Raw genomic sequence first — 26,060 nt, 5'->3', positions numbered from 1 at the left:
CGTCTAGTCAAGGCTATGGTTTTTCCAGTAGTCACGTATGGATGTGAGAGTTGGACTATAAAGAAAGCTAAGTGCCAAAGAATTGATATTTTTGAACTGTGGTGTTGGAGAAGACTCCTGAGAGTCCCTTGGACTGCAAGGAGATCAAACCAGTCCATCCTAAAGATGATCAGTCCTGAGTGTTCATTGGAAGGACTGATGTTGAAGCTGAAACTCCACTACTTTGGCCACCTGATGCGAAGAACTGACTTATTTGAAAAGACCCTGGTGCCTGGAAAGATTGAAGGCAGGAGGAGAAGGGGACGACAGAGGATGAAATGGTTGGATGGCATCACTGACTCAATGGACATGAGTTTGGGTAAACTTTGGGAGTTGGTGATGGACAGGGAGGCCTGGTGAGCTGCAGTCCATGAGGTCGCAAAGAATCGGAGATGACTGAGTAACTGAACTGAACTGAATCCATGTTTATTTTAATTACTAGGCTTGAAGAATATTAGAAGAAAATATTGCTAGCTCATGAAATCTTTTATTTCTTAGATTTTCCTGAAGGTGAGGCTATCAAATAGCTTTTATTTATTTATTTTTTTAAATTTTTTAATTTTTTTAAAAATTTTATTTTATTTTTAAACTTTACATTAAAAGATGAGTTAATTTAAGATATTAAAAGTAGTAGGGTAGGTGATACTTGGATATAGTAAAAATTAAGATGGCTCTTTTTTTGCAATTTGAAAATTTGTATTGGAATGTAGTATTTTTACAGTGTTTTATTAGTTTCTGCTGTACAGCAAAGTGAACCAGCTATACGTATGCATATCCCCTCTGTTTTGGACTTCAGGAAGGTGGCTCTTACGTGATTGGCCTTTGGGGAACCCTGGTCTAGAAGCTGGTGAGAGTCAGAGCTGTGTCATACTAGTTGTGTGGGACCTCTGGCATGCCTCCAGCCCTGGTCAGGGGTTACATGTAGGAGGTATGGTTCTTATGTGCCAGGTATTCTGCTCAGACTAAGGGTGTTCAGAATCCTCTTCCACCAACCATCCTAGAATACAGACTGAACTCAAAGGTCTGGGACCCTTATCTCTCTCATTCAGTGCTCTTTTGGGAAGAGCTCAAGCACCAAAATACCCTTTATTTATTTACTGTTTAGAGGAACTTAGAAGAATCTTCAGTTTCTTTCCTTGTGCCTGCTTTAGCTAAATTTTGATTCTGTGAACATTTATCCAGGAAAGTTCTTATTCCGCATAACTCAGTTTCCCTTTGGGTATAGTTATGGAGTTAAGTTCATTTCCTTTTGAGGTCAGCTTTTAAAGATTGCCCTACATTTTTTTTTTCTTCTCTTTAGTTTCTTCAATAACTTTCAGAATTATATACGTAGTACAACTAAATTCTTCAGCATTTAGAATGGAGAGAGGGGCAATGCTTTATGAATTACCATGCTGTGCTTGTGCAAGTGCCCTGTGAATTCTTCTGAACCATTCTAGTGCTGCTAAAATAAACACCTGTGTTGCTCTTCAGTTCATCTTCCAGTTTTTTTCTTAGCCCTTTGCACTCCATATTGACATTACACTCTCTTTCTATAGTCTGTGATTAATACTTGAATCCATCACCTTACCCATATTATAGCATTTATTTGGGGAGAATTTCCTTGCAAATGATACTCTTTAGCCTCTTGATCATTTTTTTTTCTCCCCATGAAAAATTTTCCCAGGGAGAAGAAACAAACATTTATATCTTCTAAAGGAAAAAATGTGAAAAGTATTAATAGGAAAAAAAGCTTTTTCAGAGGTTTATAAATTGAAGAAAGGTGGTAACTGGCACTATTGGAAATAAAGATATCTATGAAAATTCTTAAATTGTCTGCATACAAAGCTGAGATAGTTAACTTGATTTTTTAAATATTACTTAGACTTATTATTGTCCTCCTGTGGATGGTTTCCATATTTGGGCTCTTTTTTGTTGTTTTAGTGGAGATACATTCTAAAATAATTTCTTTCCTACAGTTACTGAGTTTACCTACTTCCTAAAGTCTTTAATTTAAAGTATATACATCAAACAAAATTAGGAGACAAGTAGCAGACAAAGGGGAAAACTTTGCGTATACACATGACAAAGGCCTAATGTGCTTAATATATACAGAGTTCTCTAAATGACGGAAAAAGAAGAATAAACCGGTAGAAAAATGGGAGAGGATATAAACCTGAAGAAAAAAATTTTAATGGCTATTAAACATGAAAACATATTCAATCCATATATCATCAAGCACAAATCAAAACAAGTTGTCATTTTCTTTCAGGTTGACCAAAATTTAAATGTTTGAAAAACCCCAGTGTTAAAGGATAGGGAGGAAAAAAACATGTTGGAATTATAAACTGAATAATTTTTCTGAAGGGTGATTTGGCACTATTTATCAAAATGTGAAATGCATGTACATTCTGACTGTGAAATTTCACCAATATGCAGAGATATATAAAATAGTGTTACAGCATTATTTGTAATAGCTTGCACTGAAAGCGGTCTCTTTAGTCCCTCAGGACAGTTTACAGCAGTGCCATTATTTATTGAGCCAGTGGCAAAACATTCAGCAGCTTAAAAAGTATGTTAGATTTATATGAAAAAAGTGGGAAAAACCAAAGTGTAGAAGCCTGTGTATAATATAGTCCCATTTGTATTCTTTTGAAAAAGAGAGAGGATAAAAGGATGCTAATGTATGTCAGGGGGAAAGTTCTTTGAAAAGATGTGCCAGCAACAGATAGCTGTTAATTCTGGGAAGAATTAACATCTCCTCCTGTCCCCACTTTTGTCCACATCTCTAATAGTAATGCTCTTCCTGAGTATTAACAGAGGGTCTCCACTTTCCCCAGTGAACGTCTTTTGAGAGAGAAAACAAGTGTCAGTGAAGTGGCCAAAGAGTTGACAATTAATGGGGGTGGGGTGCGGGGAAGACTCAATACCAAAAATGAAAAGCTTTATGCTAAAAACAGGCGTTCTTTGGTTTTTTCCTTTAGCCACTTAAAATAATTCAGATAAACATAATGGTACTTTCCTAAAGAAGAATTTGGTTTGGATTTCCTGGGTATTTGTTCCAACTGCCGCTTGCTCCTATAGGGAAAACAAGGTCATTAAATCATCCTCATTTTCATGGCTGGTTTGAAGGTGGAGGCTTTGGGTTGTTGATGAAATCTTCTTTGAAGTGGACTCTTGCATTCTTGAAATAGGCCTTGACATGCCTGGGTTCCCCCAGTGCCCAGAAGTGCATTTGGACACCTAGACTGAGTTATAAAACAGATCTTACTTTTAAATCTTGCCTTTTCCAGTTGCCTGGCATTTTAAATTTACCCAATAGCATTTTACTTAGTTTCTTTTTTTAATATTTTCAGAAAGCTATTTAAAATTTTGAGGAACCTCAGTTTTTAACCCAAGTAACTATTCCATATATAAGTATCATTTTGATAGTTAATATAATATTTAATATTTTCCAGTTTCCAGCCACTCCCTGCTCTGTCCCTTCCCCACTGCCACCCCCAGGACAGCATCTGGTGTGATAAACTCATCCTTTATTTTGCCTTCAGGGCCCTCTACCAGTACTCTGTTTGGGTGTCTGGGAACCGGCTGTGGAGAAACCCTTTGCCAAGTGATAGCTTCTACTTGCTTTAACACACAGTGGAGTGGGAACCATGACCAAAAGTGTTTCCAACTGTATTTCTGCTTTTTGCTGCCACTTGTGTTCTCCCTCTGCAGTTCTTCTCATCTGAACTCTGTGGCAGTGACTGTGCTCGTTTCTTTCAGATGGAGATTATTTTACCTTTACAAGACATGAACCCATTGGTGTGTGTGGACAGATCATCCCGGTGAGTGTATCTCCTCACGCCCCGTATTTATTTTCATTTGAACCAGTTCTCTTAAAGATACATAAAACATGGACTTCAGCAATGTGTGTTTTCCATTACTGGGGGAAAAAAACTGAGCTCATGTTGTTGACATATCTTTAACAGCCTCCCTGCAAATGCTTATTTGAACAGGTTAATAGGGTTTCAGCTTCGTTACCAGGAGTTGAATTCTCAAGTTATGGAATTCTCATGATTAAAATAAGCAAAGCAAAGCCCAGTGTATTAATAACCTGCCTTCAGTTATGGATGTCCATTCAGCTTATGGAAAATTAATGCTTTGTTATATTTGCTTGTTTATTTTTTAGAACTGTGACTCACCATTTTTCCAGGCATATTGTTTGATATGGTCTTTTAATCCCATTCTTTCCCACTGTTTCTTTTCACAAGAATCTAGATAGAAGACCCTACAGAAGACACAGCAGTACAATTAACGTCACAGTCATAATTGAAACCATGCCGTGCTGTTGTGTGTCTTGTACAGGGAAATGGATGTAGTGCTTAGTGTTTGGATTGGAACATTAAACATTGTCTTTTTTTCCCCCCTCTGCCTCATACATAGCCTTGGCACTATACAAAACATCATCGAGTCTTCCAGCAGGAGAGTCTAGCTAATCATTCTGGCAAGGATTTCAGGGGAGCCTCAATTTAAATTCTTAAAGTACAGACAAGAAGTTTTCTCAAAATATAGGAGAATAACTCAAGATAATCTTCAGCTTTGGGAGCCAAAGATTTGGGAGACATATTAATGAATTATTTTAAAGGTCCCCAAACCCTGGGTTACTGTGAAATTTATTCGAGAATGAAAGGAGAAGATGAGAGATTTGGTTTAAGTTCTTCTGCCCCTAAACCACCCAGGGAAATCCCACTCAGATCAGAGCCGGGTTGAGGTCTGTCACCTTAATTGCAGGAACTCAAACCTGCTTTTCCTGCCTTCCTCAGACTCAGTTAGCTGCAGCTTTCACTGACAGGACAAGAGCCGCTTGTCAGCCAGCTCAGCTCAATTACTGCGCTCCCAAGATTTATATACTGTAGATGGAATTAAAACATCACTGTGTACTCCCAAGTTTATAAACAACTAAGGGGGAAAGAAATTGGGTGTTTGGTGAAGGCACGACACTTGTATATTTTTGCAAGCTTGCCAGGGCCAGTGAGAATCCTTCAAGGATGGCAGCTGAGATGCTTCAGGCAGAAACACATTGTGCTCAGGGGCTGGAGCCAGGGCACCAGGGTCTCTGTTTTCTTTCTTAATGAAATTATCAACGACACCTGATAGTACTGAGGCTCATGCCTGCACTTATAACAATACAAGCTTAATATCCTTTTTAAAATTGGTTTAAACCGTCTTAGGCCCCAGTCTCAGATACACACATATATTTTTTAGTCTCCATTAGTTTATTTTGCAGTGGCCAGGAGATGAACTAAGATTTTTGCATCCTCATCAGTAGATGTACTTTATTTTTTGTAATTGTGTGTTTTGTGACAATACACGTAGGTAAAGAAAAAGGTACTGCCGTGAAATACATGCTGACTTCTAGGTCTTCCTCTCTGAAGAGCTTTTATACCAGTCTGAAACCCTGGTATAAAAAATCACAAATGCAAGAAAAAGTTTTCATACACAAGAACTTACTGGAACCAAAAGCTAATTTTAAAAACATATAAAATGACAACAATGAAAAGCTGAAACAAAACAAAGACTCCCTTTTTACGATAAGATTTCTTTTTGTGGGTAGCTGGAAAATAGTAATTTGCTGACCAGAGAGAGAATAGGGGAGATTTTCAAGGTCAATCCTGTTCTCTTCTTAATGAAGTAATTAAAAAATCCAAACATCTATACTCTGTGGTGGGACAAGATTTATGTTGAGGACCAGTCTGAGAAATCTGAGAAGTCACAGCTTGAAAACAAAGTAATGGAGGAATATTTTTCCATCTATCAACCCTGAGTTTTTGCCTTTCAGTGGAACTTCCCCCTGCTGATGTTTGCTTGGAAAATTGCTCCAGCTCTGTGCTGTGGCAATACAGTAGTTATTAAACCAGCAGAACAAACACCACTCAGCGCGCTCTACATGGGAGCCCTCATCAAGGAGGTAAGAGAAACCGACCTCAGGAGTGGCTCCCACCCTCCTTACAGTTGGGGCCTACTGGAGCATATCCGATTTAATGTGCTTCATCAGCTTTCACAAGCCACGTTTCCTCCAATTCTGTTTTGTTAGGCTGGCTTTCCACCAGGAGTCATCAATATTTTGCCAGGATACGGGCCAACGGCCGGGGCAGCAATAGCTTCTCACGTTGGCATAGACAAGATTGCGTTCACAGGGTCTACTGAGGTAGGTGCCTGAGAAACCACAGCTTAAAGAACAGTTCTGCAAATGAGTAGAGGGTTTGAGAGAAAATTGAAAATGTTACCCATGGACTGAACACCCAAAGAGCAGTGGCTACTCAAGGTCTTAACAAGCAGATAAGACCTTAACAAGGTCTTATCATAGCTAGAAGACTGATGGGTGACAAAGTAAAGGTGGACATTGACTATTTGTGTCTCAAATCTCTGGATTCTTGTGTGTTCCATTTGTATGAGACCTGTCCCAGAAAAACAAAACCATATTATATTTTGAAATAAAAGGAACATATATCAGAGGCAAAAACAAACTAACAAACTGTCCCAAAAGAGTCTATCCCAGAAGCTGGGGTTCTGAACACTTTCTTGAATCAAAAACACAAATTAAGAACTGGAGGTGTAAATTAATCTCTGGTCAAGATGAAAGTGGAAACACAGCTTTGTCTTATCATATATCCCCAACTCCTGTAGATGCTATTTGCAGCTAACTATGACCATGAGCATTAAAAGGTCATAGAGAGTAGAGATCAGCAATTTTTTTCTGCAAAACACTGCCAGATAGCAAATGTTATGGACTTTGCTGGCAATATGGTCTCTATTGAAACTACTTAACTCTGCCCCTGGAGCACAAAGTAGCCATAGGTAATATAGTATGAACTGAACCCAGCTGCAGGCAAGCACTGCATGTCCTATACTGACCTTGCTCTGGGGTCAGTGGGCTCTGCCTGCCTGTCCACTTCTTGGCTCAAGCACTACTGGGCCACATGTCTTTCAGGAGTTATCAGTCATTCTGGTCAGATGCGACTAGAAGACACTCTTCAGTGAATGGTGCTGTGGTTCAGCTTCTTGTTTGGGCAGGGCAGACTGGGCCCTAGGGCTGGCAGAAGTCCTCATTTGAGGAGATGAATCAGGCCGATCTGCACCCATCTGTGTTCCCTGGTCAGAGTGTGCCCCTAGTTTGGTTCTGTTGATAAGCAGAGCCACTGGTTGGGATTATTGCTTGGTCACTGCAGATGTGAATTCAGTCTGCCAGGATTTGTGTGTTGCAACCCCTCCCCCTCTCTCTGTTGCAGTCTCATTTCTGTGGTGGTTGAGCTCTGCAGATTCCCCTGCAGTTCCCATGGTGTGAGACCAGAGTAGTGGCTCCCACAGGTCAGCTCACAGTTCTGAGTTCTCCTTTCCCACTGGAGAAGCCAGAGGGTCAAGAGAAATGTCTCCCCATGATGCTGCAGTGGCCTCTGGGAGGGCAGTATAGTCACAATGTAGCTGCTTTTCTTAACCCTTCTCATGGGTCTCTGGTACAGGGGAGTGCTTCCCGCTTAACCTTGTGTTCTAGGGTCCTTTAACAATTGTTCCTTACGCTTCTTGTGAAGGAAAGCAAAGTCTGGAGCAGTCTGTGTTGCCATCTTGGTAACATCACTCCTCAGTATTTTCACTAGTACCAGATTGCTTTAATTATAAGATTTTAAAAGATGTGTTGGAGTATGGCAGGCAATATACCCTCCTATATGGTTTTTCAAAACCTTTAGGCTGTTCTTGTACATTCTTTCAGATAAAATTTCAGTTTGGTTTTCCAAGTACCTTACCTTCCTCCACACATCTCTCATTGGAATTTTGATTGGCATCCCATTACCTGTCTGTATTAAATTGAAGATGAGTGTTCTTTCTAGAAGACTGACATCTCATCCAGGAACATGGTGTAAAGCTCTTCAGTTATCTGCCCTACAGTGTTCTTCACTGATGTCATCATTTACATCTTAGGCTTGTCTTGATAAATTAATTTCTAGGGATTTTTTTTTTCTTCCGAGGATATTTCAATTTAAAAACTGAGCACTTTTTTTAAAGTCCCAATACTATGTGTTGGAAAGTCATGTTGAGAGGATGACCTAATCTTTCAGGCCAGACAAGAAGTGACATAGTGGATCAATAAGAACATAAGTGCTTGTTTCCAAGTTGCCTGGGTTTAAGTCTCTGTTTTGCCATTCAAAAAGTTTTTTTAAACTTTTAAAAACTGAAGTATAATTTACATACAATAAAATGCATTCATTTAAGTACCAAATACACACTGTCACATAACCATCACCCAAACTAAGATATAGAATATTTCCATACCCTGAAACATTTCTCATACCATTGGCCCCAGGCAATCAGTGACCCTCTTTGTTAATTTTCCTTCCTCTCTTTCCTTCCTTTATATAAATGGAATATACAATATGTACTCTCCCATGCCTAGTGGTGGTGGTGGTGGTGGTTTTTTTGGTGAGGGGTTTGTTGTTCAGTATTTAATCAATTATTGATATGATTGGATTTGAATCTCTCATTTTCACTTTTATTTTCTACTTGTCCCATCTGCTTTTTGTCCCCTTTCTCCTCGTTTTCTGCCACATTTCGGATGAATTGAGTACTCCATTTTATCTTTTATTTTGGATTATCAGCTAAGCCTCTTTTTAAAGTGGTTGCTTTAGTAATTACAATGTGCGTTTTAATCACAGCCTACTATTTAAAAGTATTATGTTATACTGTAATGTAATAACAGTACAACAGAATTCTTCTGTTTCTCATTGCATCCTTCATGCTGCAGCTGTTCTAGAATTCACTGTAACGTATGTATGTAGCCCATAGTACATTGCTACACTTCTTGTTTTAAAAATTCAACTATCTCTTCAAAGTGAAAGTGTTAGTTGCTCAGTTGTGTCTGGTTTTTTGCAACCCCATGGACTGTAGCCCACCAGGCTCCTCTGTCCATGGAATTCTCCAGGCAAGAATATCGGAGTGGGTAGGCATTCCCTTTTCCAGGGCATTTTCCCAACCCAGGGATCAAACCTGGATCTCCAGCATTGCAGGCAGATTCTTTACCATCTGAGCCATCATGAGAAAACAAAATTATTTTACATTTACTCACATACTTACCGTTTCTAGCCCTCTCTCTCTCTTTTTTTTTTTTTGCCTATGTTTCTTTCTGATATAATTTTTATTCTGTATAGAGAGCTTTCTTTAGCATTTCTTATAGTGTGGATCTGTTAGTGACAAACTCTCTCAGCTTCTGTTTGTCTGAATATTTATTTTGTTTTCATTTTTTATGATTTTTTGTGAATATAAAATTCTGATTCAACAGTTTTTATTTTGTTTTATTTTGCTTCAACACTTTAAAGATGTCATTCTGTTTTTTTTTTAATGACTTGCTCTGTTTTTTATAAGTTAGCAGTCATTCTTATCTTTGTTTTACTATATATAATGTTTTTTCAAATATGTATGCTTTTTCATGTCTATTAATTTTTGAAAGGATGCTGAACATTAGGCCCATTACATTATGGACCATGTAGATTTTGTTTTCTTTCTTTTAAGAGTGCTGGACTTTTTTCTGTTAGGTAATTAAATCACTTGCAGTACAGGTTGACCCTTTTGACACTTAATTTTAAGCTTCATTAGGACTAGTTTATCTTTTACTAAGATAGTAAAATATATTAAGATTACTAAGTTGGGATCCTTCTGGATTTTGTAGTGAATATTCTCAGTGTTCAACTAGGTCTTTCTACTCTGGTTAGTCAGAACTCAGACGTCCCTAACCCTATATGAGCTCGGAGGATTATTCAGCATACAAATTCCGTGATCTTTGTTCTTTATCCCGTCTTGTGAAGAGAACTGATGGGACCCCCATAAGTTTCCTTGACTGCATTGTCAGTACTCTCTGGTACTAAGCCTTTTACTTTTTAACCACCTCATTCTCTCTAAACTCTAATCTATTTCATCATTTCAGTGAGATCAGCACGTTCTACTTTGGTCTTAACATCCCATGATGCAAAAGGTCTTCCCTTGTTTCTTTTCTTTTTTTTAAATTTTTTAAAAATTTTATTTTTAATTGGAGGATAATTGCTTTACAATATTGTGATGGTTTCATTCCCTTGTTTCTTTTATCTCTAGAATCACAGTCCCATACTGCATGATATTCCATTTAAAGGAGGCAATTTCATGTACTTTTCTAGTTGTTTACAGTGCGAGGGCAAGTTCAGTGACAGTTTTTGAGAAATAGACTGCCAGTTATTCCTACAGCCAAAATGAGTTTATTCAGAATCAGCAAAGAATTGCAGTTTGGGGTCTACAGCCATGGCAAACCCCATGCACATCCTTCCACAGCAAGGAGAGTACTCTTTTAAAGAAGGGAAAAGGAAATTGGAGAGCTGTAGTAAACAGAGTCCACTGGAGAAATTGAGAGTTTGAAGTATAGTTGCTTTTTGTTGCCTGACTTGTGACAGTCTCCTCTCATTGCGTGAACTCTTGCCAGGTAAGAAGAAGTTTTTCTTTTTTCTGTTGGGCTCTGCTACTGTCATAAGTGGTAGAGCTCCCTTTTCTGATCTCCCAAGTCTATTTTGATTGAGGTTTGTGTTTATTAATTTTTTATATTTTCTCCTTTTGATCAAGACCTTTCTCTGAAAGCATTGCTGGTAAGGAGTCCAGTTTTCTGGTTTCAGCAGCATTTTATCTCTCAGTGCCAGGAAGGACCTTTGGTGTAGTTTCTCACATCAGAGGGAAAGCATGCAGATTGAAAACCTATTGAGGTCATATTCTACTAACAAGGAAGTGTAGGAGGGAGAACTCTTTTAGGCCGTTTTTATGTAAAACCCTTGTGTTATCAAGATCATAGACATCTGAGATCTTCTGAAGTATCATGTCATCATTAAAGGTCTGGCAGGCAAGTTTCCAACAGACCTGGTCCAGATTATCTTGGGAAGGCTGTCTCATCAGGTATTGTCTGCTTCAATTCCAGGGAATCTTTACTTTCAGGTCTCCAGTGACGTGCAGGTCCAGCCAGAGTTTGGTGCTTTCTTTCACTGTATCACATAAATCCAAAGTCTGTTCCCTGGAGTTCAGTGACACATGGGTTGGTTAGCAGTACTAGATAGAGGGATCTTTCCAGCAAGGTTGAAGGAAGTCTTTCTGTAAGTTTTTCCCAGTAGATAGAATCTCCACAGAGCGTGAGGTGTGATGCTCAATGTCTTTGTCTCCCAAGAGCACACTGTAAAAAGATTCCTGTACCAAAACATGATTGTTTTTAATAGAAGCAATTTGGCCTTTGCAATATTGCAGAATCTTTCTTACCAGTGAGTCAAGAGGCAGGAGCCAAGTGCACTGGGCATTCAATGACTGTTTCAAAGTGTGAGAGTTGATGAGTTCCAAAAGATATCGATCTAAGATCTAGAAGGACCGCTGTGGTGATGCTTTTGGCCAAGGTTTTTTAGGGACTCTACAAATTTCCTGTTTGAATCTTAACAATATCATTAGTGCATTTGACTAAACTAGAGGGTTGACAGTGGTAAGTATGGTCAAAGTCTTGTGAAACTGGCCAAACAGTGCACAGTTGTCTTACTGACTAGTAAGATGAGTTCCTTGATCACTATGAAGTTTAAGGGTTGTCCAGGTAGTGATAATCTTTTTCAAAGGGACTTTAGTCACAGAAGAGGCAGTAGCCTGTCTGTAGGAGGTGGCTTCAGCCCAGTGTAAAAACATACAGACCAGAACTAAAACATATTTATATTCATGAGATGGAGGAAGTTGTATGAAATCCTTTTCCAGACCCTCACATGGTCATTAGGCAGTTTGAAATGTCCAGGAGCAGTGCAGACAGGCTTATTTGGGGTATATATTTCAGACAAATGGGTTAAGTGATAACTTCTTGGAGCTGTAATGTTGCCTCACCAATGCTGATTCATGAACGCTATCATTTTGTCAGTAGACCAATGGTTTGTCAGTAGACCAACAGTGGTTAGGAGTGAGAATTTTAGAATCTCCACTAGGACTGAGTTGTTATTTGGTCCAAACCAGAGCTTCCTCTTTTTGTCAAACCAACAATTGTTGAATTTCTAGTCTTGTTTTCCCTTCTTTGAGGCCAACAGTGTTTGGCTTCTATACTTTTTCTAAAAGTCACCATTTGGGGAAATATCTCTTTGGACCATGCCAGAGGTTTGGTTGTTGTTGATTTCTTTAAGGGCAGCATTCTTTCTGGAAATGTCAACAAGGTGATTTCTTTTAGCTTACAGAAAGTAAAGTTTAGAATATCCTGAAATCTTAATAAAAGCAGCAGGTAAAAAGTATTGCATCCAATAATTCTTGAATATAAGGGTCATTTAAAATTTTGGCTTCCCTGGTAGCTCAAGTGGTAAAGAATCTGCCTGCAATGCAGGAGACCCCAGTTCAATTCCTGGGTTGGAAAGATCCCCTGGAGAAGGGATAGGCTATCCACTCCAGTATTCTTGGGCTTCCCTGGTGACTCAGACAGTAAAAAAAACCACCTGTAATGTGGGAGACCCAGGTTTGATCCCTAAGTTGGGAAGATCCCCTGGAGGAGGGCATGGCAACCCACTCCAGTATTCTTACCTGGAGAATCCCCATGGACAGAGGAGCTTGGCGGGCTACAGCCCATGGGGTGGCAAAGAGTCAGACGTGACTGAGTGACTAAGCACACATGTAAGGAAGCCATGTTGCTCCTACAACATTCCAAAATCATGAGCTACTCTGAAAGCATGTCTACTGTCAGTGGCACTTTGAAGGACAAGCCTGTGTAAGAGTATATAATTCAGCCTGTTTAGCCCAAGTAGCCATAAGTAAAGATGCTGCTGCAACAGTATTAAAAGGAGTTGTAATATCATGCCCAGCACAGTGTTTGTCATTGTCACTTTTTAAAAAGAAACCATCAGAGAACCATGAGAAGTCAGTGTTTCCTAAAGCATTTTCCTGCATATCATCTCAAGGAGTCAAGCGGAGACCTGTCAGTGTTAAGCAGTCATGAGGGACTTCATCAGTGACAGAGGGGAGAAGAGCAGCAGGGCTACCTTTACTCTGTGAAAGAGTTCTGTGAAGAGCAGTTAACATAAAGACTTATAGGAGGTGAGGCAGGTGTCTGAGAAATGTTGACTATGATGAGAATTCAGGTGAGCTTTTCCTACATGAGGTACAAAAGTAGTTAAAGGGGATCCCATAACAGTTTTTTTTTGTTTTTTTTTTTTGGTGGCCTTCACCAAAAGGGCAGTGGCAGTTTTTTAACTAAAGAAGGGAAAAGTAATTAATTTCCCCCTCTTTCTTGGAGGAATTCTGGAATTATATTTCCCTAAGAAATCTCAGGTGAAAATGGATATGGATGGAGGAGCTGAGAAGAAAAGAGTATTTATCTCTCAAAGGGTCTAAACCAAAGGGAGTAGATTCAGAGAAAGAAACTCGTGAAGTTCACTAGAGAGCCTCACTGTTTGAACTGTCTCAGTACTCTGAAAGAGTGCTGCTTTATAGTAGTAGGGTTGAGCACTGAGATGTGGCTCTAATGTTAGGACTGGAAGAGATTCAGCCCCAGTCTGGAGAAACATTTCTCTAAGATGAGTAAGAGGGAGGGTTGGGAGGAGCCCCCTGTAGTTCCTCAGAGCCACTTCCTTGAGGATTAGGACAGTGGAAAAACTAGTTAAGAGACCTGAAGGTGCCAGAAGTTTGTATTTGTAACAGTCTCTTTTCCAATGTCCTGGCTGTTTTGCAAAGGTAATAACAACTAGGAGGGTTTTTTTGTGTGTTTTGTTTTGTTTTAAGGGGTCTTCATTTGCTTGAGTTGAAGATTAAGAATTTTGTTGATCTTCCTTTTAGATGACTCCTCTAAAGTGGGAGAGAGCTGGTATACCAGATTAACTGCATCTGAACTGGACATCCCATGGGTTACCCATCCCATCCTGGTCCTTTTTACTAGAAGGGAAAGGTCCCAGTTCAGCCCACTGATAAACACAAAATCAAAAGCTCCCCACGTGGGATCAACATTTGAAGGAAGACCAAAATTTTCCTTAACAATCTGAAGTCGAATATAATTGTCATGAACAGGTTCAGCAGATTTTTGTGTGCAAGCTTGAATTATGTCCCAGTCAACAGGCTTTGGAAAAGTCCAGAAATTGCTTGATGAAGTTGTGTAGCAGTTGCCTGAGTCTGATCATATAAAAACTTAGTGGGCTCATCTCCAGCTTTAATTCTAGACACCTTTCAGGATTCTCCTTGTTAGCAGTTTTCATCCAGTACTGGGCCTGGCCTTCACCAGGAAGGATATGAACTAGCAGATGTAAACCAGAGAAACCAGGTTGATAAGTTTTGTTTTATGTATCCCTTAACTACTCATTGTGGATGTAGATAACGTAACTACTTTTGTCTTTTAACTTTCCTGCTAGCTTTATGCTGCTGCTACTGCTGCTAAGTCGCTTCTGTCGTGTCCGACTCTGTGCGACCCCATAGACGGCAGCCCACCAGGCTCCTCCATCCATGGGATTTTCCAGGCAAGAGTACTGGAGTGGGGTGCCACTGCTAGCTTTATAGGTGGTTGATTTACTATCTGTATCATATACTTGCCTTTCCCAATGAGATTCCTCCTTTCATAATTTTCATATTTCTAATTGTGGTCTTTTCTGCTTAGACAAGTCCCTTTAACATTTCTTGTAAAAACTATTTTGTGCTGCTGAACTCTTTTAGCTTTTACTTACCTGTGAAACTCTTGATTTTCCCTTCAACTATTAATGATAGTCTTGCTGGGTATTTTTGATTGTAGCTTTTCTTCCTTTCATCATTTTAAATGTATCATGCTACTCCCTTATGACCTGCAGAGTTTGTGCTAAAATGTCAGCTCATAGTCTTATGGGAGTTCCCTTGTATATAACTAGTTGCTTTCCCTTTGCTATTTTTAATATTCTCTCTTTAACTTCAATTTTTGTCATTTTAATTACAATATGCTTTGGTATATTCCTCTTTGAGTTAACCCTATATGGGACATTGCATTTCCTTTCCCTAATTAGGCAAGTCTTCAGCCCTTATGTCTTCAAATGTGTTCTCTGCGCCTTTCTTTCTTCTTCTGGAACCCCTATAATGTGAATATTAGCACATCTGATATTGTCACAGAGGTCTGTTAAACTGTCCTCATTTTAGAAAAATTATTTTTTTTGTTCAGCTTGGATGATTTCCCCTACTCTGTCTACTGGTTCACTAAAATGTTCCTCTGGATCATACAATCTACTGTTGATGCCTCCCAGTGTATTTTCTATTTCAGTTATTGTATTCTTCAGCTCTGTTTGGTTTTTATATTTTCTAACTCTTTGTTAAAACTCTCATTGTGTTCATTTGTTCTTCTCTCAAGTTCTTTGAGCACATTTATGATTATTACCTTGAACACTTTATGTGGTAGATTGCCTATCTCCAGTTTACTTAGTTCTTCTGGTACTTCAGCTTGTTCTTGCATTTGGAGCATATTCCTTTGCCACCTCATTTTGAGGGAGCCCCAGTGGCCCCCTTCCTCTTTGATAGACTCTCTAAGATCAGCTGGTGGGTATGACCCAGGCTTCTTTCAAATTAGTGTTCCTGCCTTGGGTCTCAGAACATGTTCTGTGTGTGCCCTTAAGAATGGAATTTCCCACAGCTCTTTGGGTCTCCTGAAGGTAAGCCCCACTGGCCTTCAAAGATAAATGTTCTGGGGGCTTCTCTTCCTGGTACAGAGTCCCCAGACTGGGAAGCATGGTGTGGAGCTCAGACCCCAGCTCCTTGGGGGAGCATCTCCACAATTGTTCTTATTCTCCTGCTTGCAGGTCACCTGTCTAGGAGCATGGGCCTTGATTATATTGCATCTCAGCCTCTCTAATCCACCTCATTGTGGTTCCTTCTTTGTATATGTACTTACAGAAGATCTTTTCTGCTAGTCTTCCAGTCATTCTTACCAGTAATTACTCTTTAAATAGTTATAATTTTGGTGTGCCTGAGGGAGGAGGGTGAGTTCAATGTCTTCCCACTCCACCATCTTGGCCACTTCTCCTATTTTATCTTTGCATTTAATTTTAAAATGTTACTTTGCAGAAAGGCAGTTTTAGGCTCCTGACAATGGAAACTTCAAACTACCAATTGAAATATGTGTTTCATTCAGTTTGGGAAATTTTAGAGCTATTCAAGTTTGAGGATTTCAAAAGTTTCCCATAATCGCCATGGATATTCTAAATTGCCTTTGGTTAGGTAGGTTTCAGGCAGATTTTCACAGTTTACCATTGTCTCAAATTAGATATATTATACTCAATGAGGTTACAAATTTATATACTTCTGTTTATACAACTAAAGTCATAAGAATACAATCCTAATGATGTTTGGATTTAGAAGTCCTTGGTTTCTTTGGTGTAGGATATTCTTAAAGGATTATAATCCTATAAATAACTAATTTCTAATCTTCTGGGGTGAGATAATTTGATTATTAGTTTAGTATTGATTTTTTAAGCTTTAATTTTTGAAGATTACAGTTTCTGGTCATATACATAGATTTGGGGGGGGGGCTGCATTATTTTTCACTGTCCTTTAGTCATTTTTCTCACTACCCCAAGTAGCATCTGATGTGTAGTCAGCAATCATTTTAAGTATTTGTTAGGTATACAAAGGAGGAAAGATTAAATTTGAGAAATAAAAGCTTGATCCCAGAACTAGAAGGTGATGAACACTTTCTTTCTTCAGAACACCACTAATAGCTTAGGGATTAATATTTTACTTTGTAGCTATATAATTATGAACCACTTAATTCTGTACAAAATTTGCTTAATAGTAAGCATACATTTTTCAGAGTTGTGAGAATTAAATGCACAATGAGTTTTTATAAGTTGTAAGCAACAAGCACATGTTAGTTTGTAATATGTTATTAGCATCCTAAAAAAATGAGAGAGTTCTGTAGGTTGGATGGTCTGTCAAGGCTTCAAAAGAAAGAGAGATTTAATATTAGTCTTGTAGGATATGAGTAAGTAGAGTCAATTGGGAAGAAATAGTTCAGTGGCACCCCACTGCAGTCCTCTTGCCTGGAAAATCCCATGGATGGAGGAGCCTGGTGCACTGCAGTCCATGGGGTCGCTAGGAGTCGGACACAACTGAGCAAATTCACTTTCACTTTTCACTTTCATGCACTGGAGAAGGAAATGGCAACCCACTCCAGTGTTCTTGCCTAGAGAATCTCAGGGACAGGGGAGCCTGGTGGGCTGCCGTCAATGGGGTCGCACAGAGTCGGACACGACTGAATCGACTTAGCTTTGCAGTATTTCAACAACTAGAGGCTGAAGAGTACAGAAAGTCTCAGTGAAGAGAATAGGGATTGAGAGAGGGCTTAGGGAGAAATGTTGGGAGGCAGATGAACTAGAAAGTAATGTTCTGCAAATCAAGCCATTGAAAATAATTCTCAGTTTAAAACTTGAGGCCAGAGTGTACAAGACTTCTCAGAAAAAGACATCATATAAAAATCATACACCAATGTTCTCTATGAATATAGACCCAAGAATCCTCAATGAAATACTATCAAACAGAAATCAGCAAATTAAAGGATTATATAGTATGACCAAATTGGATTTATCCCAGCAATGGAAGGTCAGTTTAATACCCAAAAAATCAGTCAGTGTAATATTCCATATTGATAGAACAAAGGACAAAACCATACAGTCATCTGTGTAGAGAGAAAAAAGCATTTGACAAAATTTAACACCACATAGAAGCATACAAAAATATTATTCCTAATTGCCAAAAATGGGAACAGTCAGAGTATCCATTAGATGATGAGTTGATGAGCAAAATGCGGGTGTGTCCATATCCATACAATGGAATGTTGTTGTTGTTCAGTTGCTCAGTTGTGTCTGCCTCTTTGCAACCCCATGCAAACAGGCAGCATGCCAGGCTTCCCTGTTCGTCACTGTCTCCTGGAGTTTGCGCAAACTTAGGTCCATTGAATCAGTGATGCCAGCCAGCCATCCCAGTGGAATATTATTCAGTCTCAAAAAAGAAGGAAATACCAATGTATGCTTTGCCATGGGTGATTCTTACCAACATGCTAAATGAAAGAAGCCAGTCACAAAAGGCTACATATTGTGTGATACTGTTTCTATAAAGTGTCAATAATAGGCAGATCTGTAGACAGAAAATAGGTTAGTAGCTTCCAGGCGCAGAAAAGAGGGGAGAATGGGAAAGGACTACTAATGGATATGAAATGTTCTGGAATTAAAATCTCTTCTAAAGTGAGAAGCCTGATAGAGATGGGGAAAAAATAGCCCTGTAAATCTAAATCATGACAGATTGAGGAGTTAGTGTGTGTCTGATTTCCTTGTGCCTTGAACACACTTGGGAGAGTGAGACAGTGCTGGACACCAGATGTTCAGTGACTGCTGAACACATTTTCCAGTGTTCTAGTGGAATTATTTTTATATTTAAGGGACACGAAAGTGTGTAAAACTTAAGTAAAATATTAGGTTTTCTTCTATACCCATTTTCCATAAATCATCTTTCTAATTCTCAGATTATATTACTCTTACCTAAATTCAGGCCAAGTTAATTTCCATCTACAGAACTGTCCAGTGTTTTATGCTAAATAAGCAAACGTAGTAACTGAGCTGATAGGTTAATAATCTGTCTGATCTATCTCGTGATCAAAGAAGACCTCCTCACAGAATTTTACATTAATTTAGGGAGTTTTGAGCTTTAATGTAGTTCACCTTGAGTGTATTTATTTCACTCCTTTCTTTAGAGTCTCTTAAAAAAATACTCTTCATGGCTTTGCTGAAATGAAAACTGGAAAGAATGTTGCATCATTCCACCTCTTAAAAAACTAGAGGAAGGTATTTTTTTCAGTAAGGTATGCCAAACACAGTCTTCAAATCATTCCAAAAGCAATCAAGATTAAATATCAGATCTATATTAGAAAACTAGACATAATTTAAGCCTCTCTAATGGTGGAAGGAAAGTTTTGACCAACCTAGATAGCATATTCAAAAGCAGAGACATTACTTTGCCAACAAAGTTTCGTCTAGTCAAGGCTATGGTTTTTCCTGTGGTCATGTATGGATGTGAGAGTTGGACTGTGAAGAAGGCTGAGTGCCGGAGAATTGATGCTTTTGACCTGTGGTGTTGGAGAAGACTCTTGAGAGTCCCTTGGAGTGCAAGGAGATCCAACCAGTCCATTCTGAAGGAGATCAGCCCTGGGATTTCTTTGGAAGGAATGATGCTGAAGCTGAAACTCCAGTACTTTGGCCACCTCATGCGAAGAGTTGACTCATTGGAAAAGACTCTGATGCTGGGAGGGATTGGGGGCAGGAGGAGAAGGGGATGACAGAGGATGAGATGGCTGGATGGCATCACTGACTCGATGGACGTGAGTCTGGGTGAACTCCGGGAGTTGGTGATGGACAGGGAGGCCTGGCGTGCTGCGATTCATGGGGTCGCAAAGAGTTGGCCACAACTGAGCGACTGACTGAACTGAACTGAATGGTGGTGTGCCTTTGTTCACAGTACATGTTAATATTTAATCTTCCCCATGCTCAGATGCATGTCTGTAGGTAAAGGATGATTGTACCTAATTCATCGATTTTAAGGTTGAAGTAAGCTAGTATATCTAAAGTTTTTAACACAGGGTCTGGCTCTTAGTAAGGTGTTGATAAATATTAGCTGTTATTGTTTTATATTTATTTTTAAATGAAATTTATATAACAATATAGTCTTGGGAAAATGTGTAATAGAGAAGGGGGCTGGATTCAGCCAACCTTGGATCAAATCCCGGCTCTCATCTCTCATTTCTTCATCTGTTAAGACGGTTAGGAAGAACTCCTTACGTGTTTATTTGTGGATTAATGGAGCTAGTGTTCCAGTCCTGTTGTTGGCATACTGTGAGAATTCAGTGAATACTAGTTAAATCTGATTGATTCTAGTTGAATCTATTTGCAGATAATGTCTGTCAAAAACTAATCTCTGCTTTGCTCTAGAAATTTTACTTTCCTTTTGTTTGTTTTATGGCTTTTATAAATATTTTACAAATATTTTTGTCTTCTAATAAATGTTTATTTTGTTTGTTTTGCTGTTCTAGTTCACTTTTTTGGAAGGGTGCCTGGGTGCTTGCTTAAATAAACTGATTATGAATTCTTCTTTTATTTTTTTAAATGGAATAGTATACTCCATTTAGACAGTGGTGTTGTCAGAGGACACTTGGTACCTATTAAGGAACTCACGATTTTACTATGGCCTAGATGAGGGGCCAATCCTACAACCAAAGTCTGCCAGAATTAGGTTCTGGTGTAGGGAGAAATGTCTTTGTCGCAAACTATAATGTAATTACCATTGTTGTTCGTTGTCATGTAGTTACGATTGTTTTCAGTAGTATCACTACCTTCCCTATAGTAATGGGGAGGTGAGCTCTGGGGAAGAGAGGAGTGATTTGTTTAAATTCAGATTCTTGAGCACCACCCAAGATCTTCTAAATTAGAAACTTTCAAGTGGGTCCAGGAATTCTTATTTTAATAAGCTTTCCTAGTGATTTTTATGTCTATTAACATTCAAGAATCACTAGTTTACACATATTTTGAAGCAGCCTACAAAGAGGTGCCCATGATGATCCTGGGGTGAAATGATACTGTGTGGTGGCATTGGAGCTGTGCTAACCTTACAACATCCTCTGGGGAAACATGCCCAGAGCACAGGAGAACTAGAGAAGATGGGGAGGATTAAGTTCAGAAAGAATTAAGGTGATTTTACCAAGAGTCAGTTCAATGCTCTGTATGCCAGGTGAACCCCAGAATTCCCTCATTTGTAAGATAAGGAGTGAATTAAGGGAATTTTTACCAGTGCCTGACATGGGAGATGGAAAAGGCAATGGCACCCCACTCCAGTACTCTTGCCTGGAAAATCCCATGGACGGAGAAGCCTGGTAGGCTGTAGTCCATGGGGTTGCTAAGAGCGATTTCACTGTCACTTTTCACTTTCATGCATTGGAGAAGGAAATGGCAACCCACTCCAGTGTTCTTGCCTGGAGAATCCCAGGGACGGGGGAGCCTGGTGGGCTGCCATCTATGGGGTCACACAGAGTCGGACATGACTGAAGTGACTTAGCAGCAGCAGCAGACATGCGAGAGACTGCAATCGCTTATTGGATGAAAGAGGAATTTTATGTTGCTCACGGAAGCCCAGAGAAATCAACTGATGGGTTCATAGAAAACTTTACCCTATAGGCTTAGCTGGTTAGATTTTCTTCTTGAGAAATTTTTGTTGATTTAGCCCTTATCTGCAGAAAATCGGTATTCCTAACGGAAGGTCCAAGGTTTATTTCAGTCATAATTGTTGGTTTCTGAACATGGAAATTCACCACCATTTCCCACTCCAACTCTCTTCCTTCCCTATAAATCATCAGTATAAAAGATTTTCTACCATAGCAACCTAATTGGTTCATTAAGTTTTTTATTTACCAATGTGAAAGTAATCCAGTCGGTCAGTCGGTACAGTATTTCATGTGGAATATTTCCCTGAAATAAGTCACTTATAGTTATGAACCTCTCTTTTGAGCTCCAGACTTCTATTTGTAGCTCTGGAGTGGACACTTCTACCTGGATATTTAATCTGCTTCAGGTAACAGGTTGATTCATGACCTGAACCCTGCACCTTCCCATGTTCTCTAGCCTCACCAGACTGCTTGCAAATCTTCAAATGTGATTTGCCTTTCACAGTTCAACTGTAACCATGCACATGCCTTTTTTTCTGACAGAAATGACCACCCTTCCATCATCTACTCAATGAGTTCCTAGCTCAATGATTCTGTTCTATCATCTGTGCAGTTAAATGAGAACTGGTCAACTTATATAATGAGTATGATGCTTTATTTTTATTTAGATTCATAATCTCAAAAATTGTCACCCTTCTACTTCTAGTAATTTCTTTTATTAGCCTTTAATCTGTTCTTTATTTTCACCACCTTTTGCTTTCCTTTAAGTGTATATATTTTTTCCTCTTCACTTTTTCTTTTTCCCTTTTGGGCTTTAATTATTTTAAAATTTAATTAATTCATTCTAATACATTTGACTTTAATTAATACCACTAAATCACATTTGAAATAGTCATGTGGATTCAATATCATTTCCCTACCAGCAGTTCACAGAGGACAATGAAAAGATGTATGGTATAATTACTCTAATAAAATAACATTTTTACTTCTTAATATGTCTTTATTAACAGCTTTATTGAGGTATAATTGATATGCAATGGATTTCACATATGTAAAGTGTACAGTTTGGTAGTTTTGACGGATGTATCCACCTGTGAAGCCATCACTACAGCTCAGGTAGTGCACACATCCATCACCCTCAGGCCTTTTCTGCTGCCCCTTTGTAACCTCTCTCCCTTCTTTCCCCTCCCCTCCATTCCCATTCCCAGGCACTGATCTGCTTTTTGCCGTTATAGGTCATTTGCATTTTCTAGAATTTTATATGAATAAAAGCATACAGTATATACTCTGTTGTCCATTTGTAATCAACATGATTATTTGAGATCCATACACATTTTTGCATATACATATCAAAAACCTTTTTATTACTGAGTAATATTCAATTGTATGGATACATCACAGTTTGCCTGTTGTACATTTAGGACATTTAGGTTGTTTTCATTTGGGAACTACTACAGATAAAAGCTCCTATGAACATTTTCTGCACCAGTTCATATGTGTGTGTGTGTGTGTGTGTGTGTGTGTGTAGATTGGTTGATTCTTTTTTTTTTCTCTTGGGGAGATGTCTAGCAATGGAATGGCTGAATCATATTAGGTTTAGAAACTGCTAAATTTTTTTTTCAAGGTGGGTGCATCATCTTACCAGCAATGTATAAGACTTCTAGCTCCTTCACATCCTCACTAGCACTTGGTACAATCAGTCTTTATAATTTTACCTTTCTAATAGGGGTACAGTGCTATCTCACTGTTGCTTTATATAACACAATAAACTTTATCTTCACAGGAAGAACATTAAAAACTAAATATGTTATCTTCATCAGTGCAGATATCCGAAGGGAGAACTGAGAGAGAATAGAGAGTTTGGGGAAGAGAATAAGATACAAGATGGCCCCATGAACCATTTTGCTGTTAGGAACATTCATGCAGTGAGATAGCGTATAGCTGGGTGCATTAACTAGTTTCCCCCAAAGTTTTCTGGTGGTGTCTATTGATACTTCTCTGGAGGGATTTGTATTCACTAGGAGGGAAACCAACCCTGTGCATCTGAAGTATCTCCCAGTTTCTTCTCTGGGATTATATAATCAATGGGTAATAGAAGACCAAGTTGTTTACTCACTAAGTCATGCCCCACTCTTTTGTGACCTCATGGACTGCAGCCCACCAGGCTCCTCTGTCCATGGGCTTTCCCAGGCAGGAATACTGGACTAGGGGATCTTCCCAATCCAGGGATCGAACCCACATCTCTTGCATTGGTAGGCGGGTTCTTTACCAGTGAGCCACCAAGGGAAGCCCAATAGAAGACCAGAGTATTTGACTAGAATATGAAAGCCAGCTTATAATTATATTAATGGTGGCAAGTGGAGAACTTTCATAGGCAAGTCGAATAATCACATAATCCCCAACCCCTTTACAGCTTGTAGTTTTTTACTTCTTTATTTACCTATCCTCTCTTAATTTTGTAGGCTGCTTGAGAAATTGTATAGATTCTTCTAGAGGGTACATGTCACTTAAATATGGATTTGAATGTGGCTCCACTAACGATTTTCCTAGTATCACAAAACGTTTGGAACAGTCAGCAATAAGAAGCTTATTTGAGGTGGCTGCTTTCCATTTTACTTTAGAAAAAGGCCTTTAAAAAGAAAACAAGTTACTCAAAGATAGGATTAATTTCTCCTTATGCAGCTAAATACTTAAGCAATGAATGTAAATATTTAATATGTGACTATGAAAGGGCTCTTATAAACACAGAGGCAATAAACAACCTCAGTAAAATATAGGAAAACAGTTTGCATTTTGCTTAGTATGATGTTTTCTTTATTCAGTTAGGTTAACAAACCATGATCTCATCATTAGTCAACAAGATAACAGAGAGACCATCAAAGCAAACTACAGGAGAGTCCAGATTGATTCGTGCCAAACAAATGTTTGGAGCTAACAGCTGTATTATCACTGATTCTAATTTACGCAGCCGGGGTTCTCCTTTCATTTCCTAAGTGAGATGAATGTCATCGTACATGGTACGGACACCCTCTCTGCTGCTTGAGTAATGAATTGGGTCAGCTCTCCCCTCTGGGTAACCTCACCCCTCTTTGTAGGTGGGAGGAAGTGGCCTGCCAGAGTTTTAGTTATTTTTTAAAAACAGCTTATAAGCATCTTTCTAAGCTTGTATGAGTCCATTAGTAAACTATCCAGCATTTTAAACCTTTGGATGTACAGATTTTAAGTTATTACCTTTCTTGTTTAACACTTGAAGAAAAATATGATTACTGAAGAAAAAGAGTGTGCTGTAGCCTCTGCCTGCCATCCTGCAATGCCGTGATTCATTCTGCAGCAGGTCTCTCACCTCAAGAGCTCAGGCTGAGTAGGAACCGATCCTAAGAAGCCCATCTCTTTAGATCACCTGGTTCGTGGGACTTGGGGAACCTTTGACTTGAGGATTGTGGCTTCTTCCTATCAAAGGAGACCTCCCCAAAGTCTTAATTTTTAAAATGTATTTGAAATTAAAAAAGGAGAGCCTTATGTAACAGAAGGAGGCTGAATGTTCAAGACAGTCACTCTAGAATAGCTGTTAGTTGTGGAGAGTGTGTTTAGCCATCAGGGTTCTTCTCAGAGCAGAAGGTATCCAATCCCAGGAGAACATGTGGAGAAGAGCAGCTGTACTGGCCCTGCCACTCAGTGGGTGCCTGTCAGCAACTCAGGCTTGCTTGACCTGAGTCATGTTTTTTCTTTCAAACCTAAAATAGGTAATAATTCTTGCCTCACAGGATCACCATGAGGATTAAATAATGTTTATAAGAACAAGCAGTTCAGAATAGGTGCTCAATAAATGAGAATGTTCAACAACTGAAAAATAGAACCAACAGGGGAAGATTAGAGACAGTATGAGAGAGGTGCCCTTAAAGATTCTTTAATCCCATGGTTTTTAACCCTAGCAGCACATTAAAAATACCCATGCCTGTAGGCTCCACTGCAGACACCATGATCAAAATCTCTGGAGTCAGAGCCCAGACAAAGAAAAAGTTTTTAAGAGCTCCAGGAAAATAGATGTGCATTCAGTGTTAGAACCATGAAGCCATTCCCTTTATTAAAGATGTGGAAATTTCAGCCAAAGATAAGGACAGTGGTGGCAGTGGTGGCAAAGCAGAGCCTTGGACACAGGCATCCTGTCTGCCAGTCTCTCACTTCCATTTCCTTAAAGACTTCGTATTCTCCAATTTCCAGAGACTTGAAGAGCAACTGTAATGTCTGGCCTGTTGACTCATCAGATGTTGTTGAAAATGTCTGTGTGTGCTCACGCGTGCGTGCATGTGCACACGCACGGGAGTCCCTCTGCTTACTGTCAGTCTGGTAGGGAAGACAACAGTTCAACAAGAAGAGTATGAGAGTTATGTGGGATCAGAAAAGTGGGAAAACCAAACACTGTAGTGAGGGCAGATCCAGAAAGCTAGCTTCTCAGAGGAGGTAGCAAAGGTAGGGCCGGAAAAATGAGTAGGCAAGGAGAGGAAAGGCATTTCAAACAGAGGAGAGAGCTGATAGAGGTACACAGCCACATCCCAGGAAGGGCAAGTGGTTCATGTGCTGGAGTGATAAGTGTGGTGAGAACGGTGGTGGAAGAGAGGGGCTGGAGGCACGAGCAGTGGCTGCACTGGTCTTCACAGTCTGAATTTCACAAAGTTTTGAAATTCTTTTATCCCTTAAATTGAAGGAGCTTCTTTAATGCCTTGGTCCTGTTACTTTCTGGTGCAGATCCAAACAGGTTGATTTGGTCTGTTATTTCTGGATATTTCCAAGAGACAAGAGATGTCCAATTACACATATTGGTGGCGCTAGTGGTAAAGAACCACTTGCCAGTGCA

At 39.3% G+C, this 26,060-nt stretch overlaps 1 protein-coding gene across 2 annotated transcripts in view; it reads left to right on the top strand.

Annotated features, from left to right (window-relative positions):
- Nucleotides 1-26,060, top strand: part of ALDH1A2 (aldehyde dehydrogenase 1 family, member A2) — a 127,834-nt gene that overhangs the window by 76,145 nt on the left and 25,629 nt on the right. For both annotated transcript variants that reach the window (XM_010836812.1, XM_010836811.1), the window contains exons 5-7: nucleotides 3,784-3,845; nucleotides 5,840-5,968; nucleotides 6,095-6,208. In XM_010836812.1, coding sequence (XP_010835114.1) covers nucleotides 3,784-3,845; nucleotides 5,840-5,968; nucleotides 6,095-6,208 — 305 coding nt within the window. The remainder of the gene's footprint in view (nucleotides 1-3,783; nucleotides 3,846-5,839; nucleotides 5,969-6,094; nucleotides 6,209-26,060) is intronic.

Source organism: Bison bison, unplaced genomic scaffold (assembly GCF_000754665.1).
Source record: "Bison bison bison isolate TAMUID 2011002044 unplaced genomic scaffold, Bison_UMD1.0 scf7180017864066, whole genome shotgun sequence".
Taxonomy (NCBI): Eukaryota; Metazoa; Chordata; class Mammalia; order Artiodactyla; family Bovidae; genus Bison; species Bison bison.
This window is presented reverse-complemented; position numbering and strand designations above follow the sequence as displayed.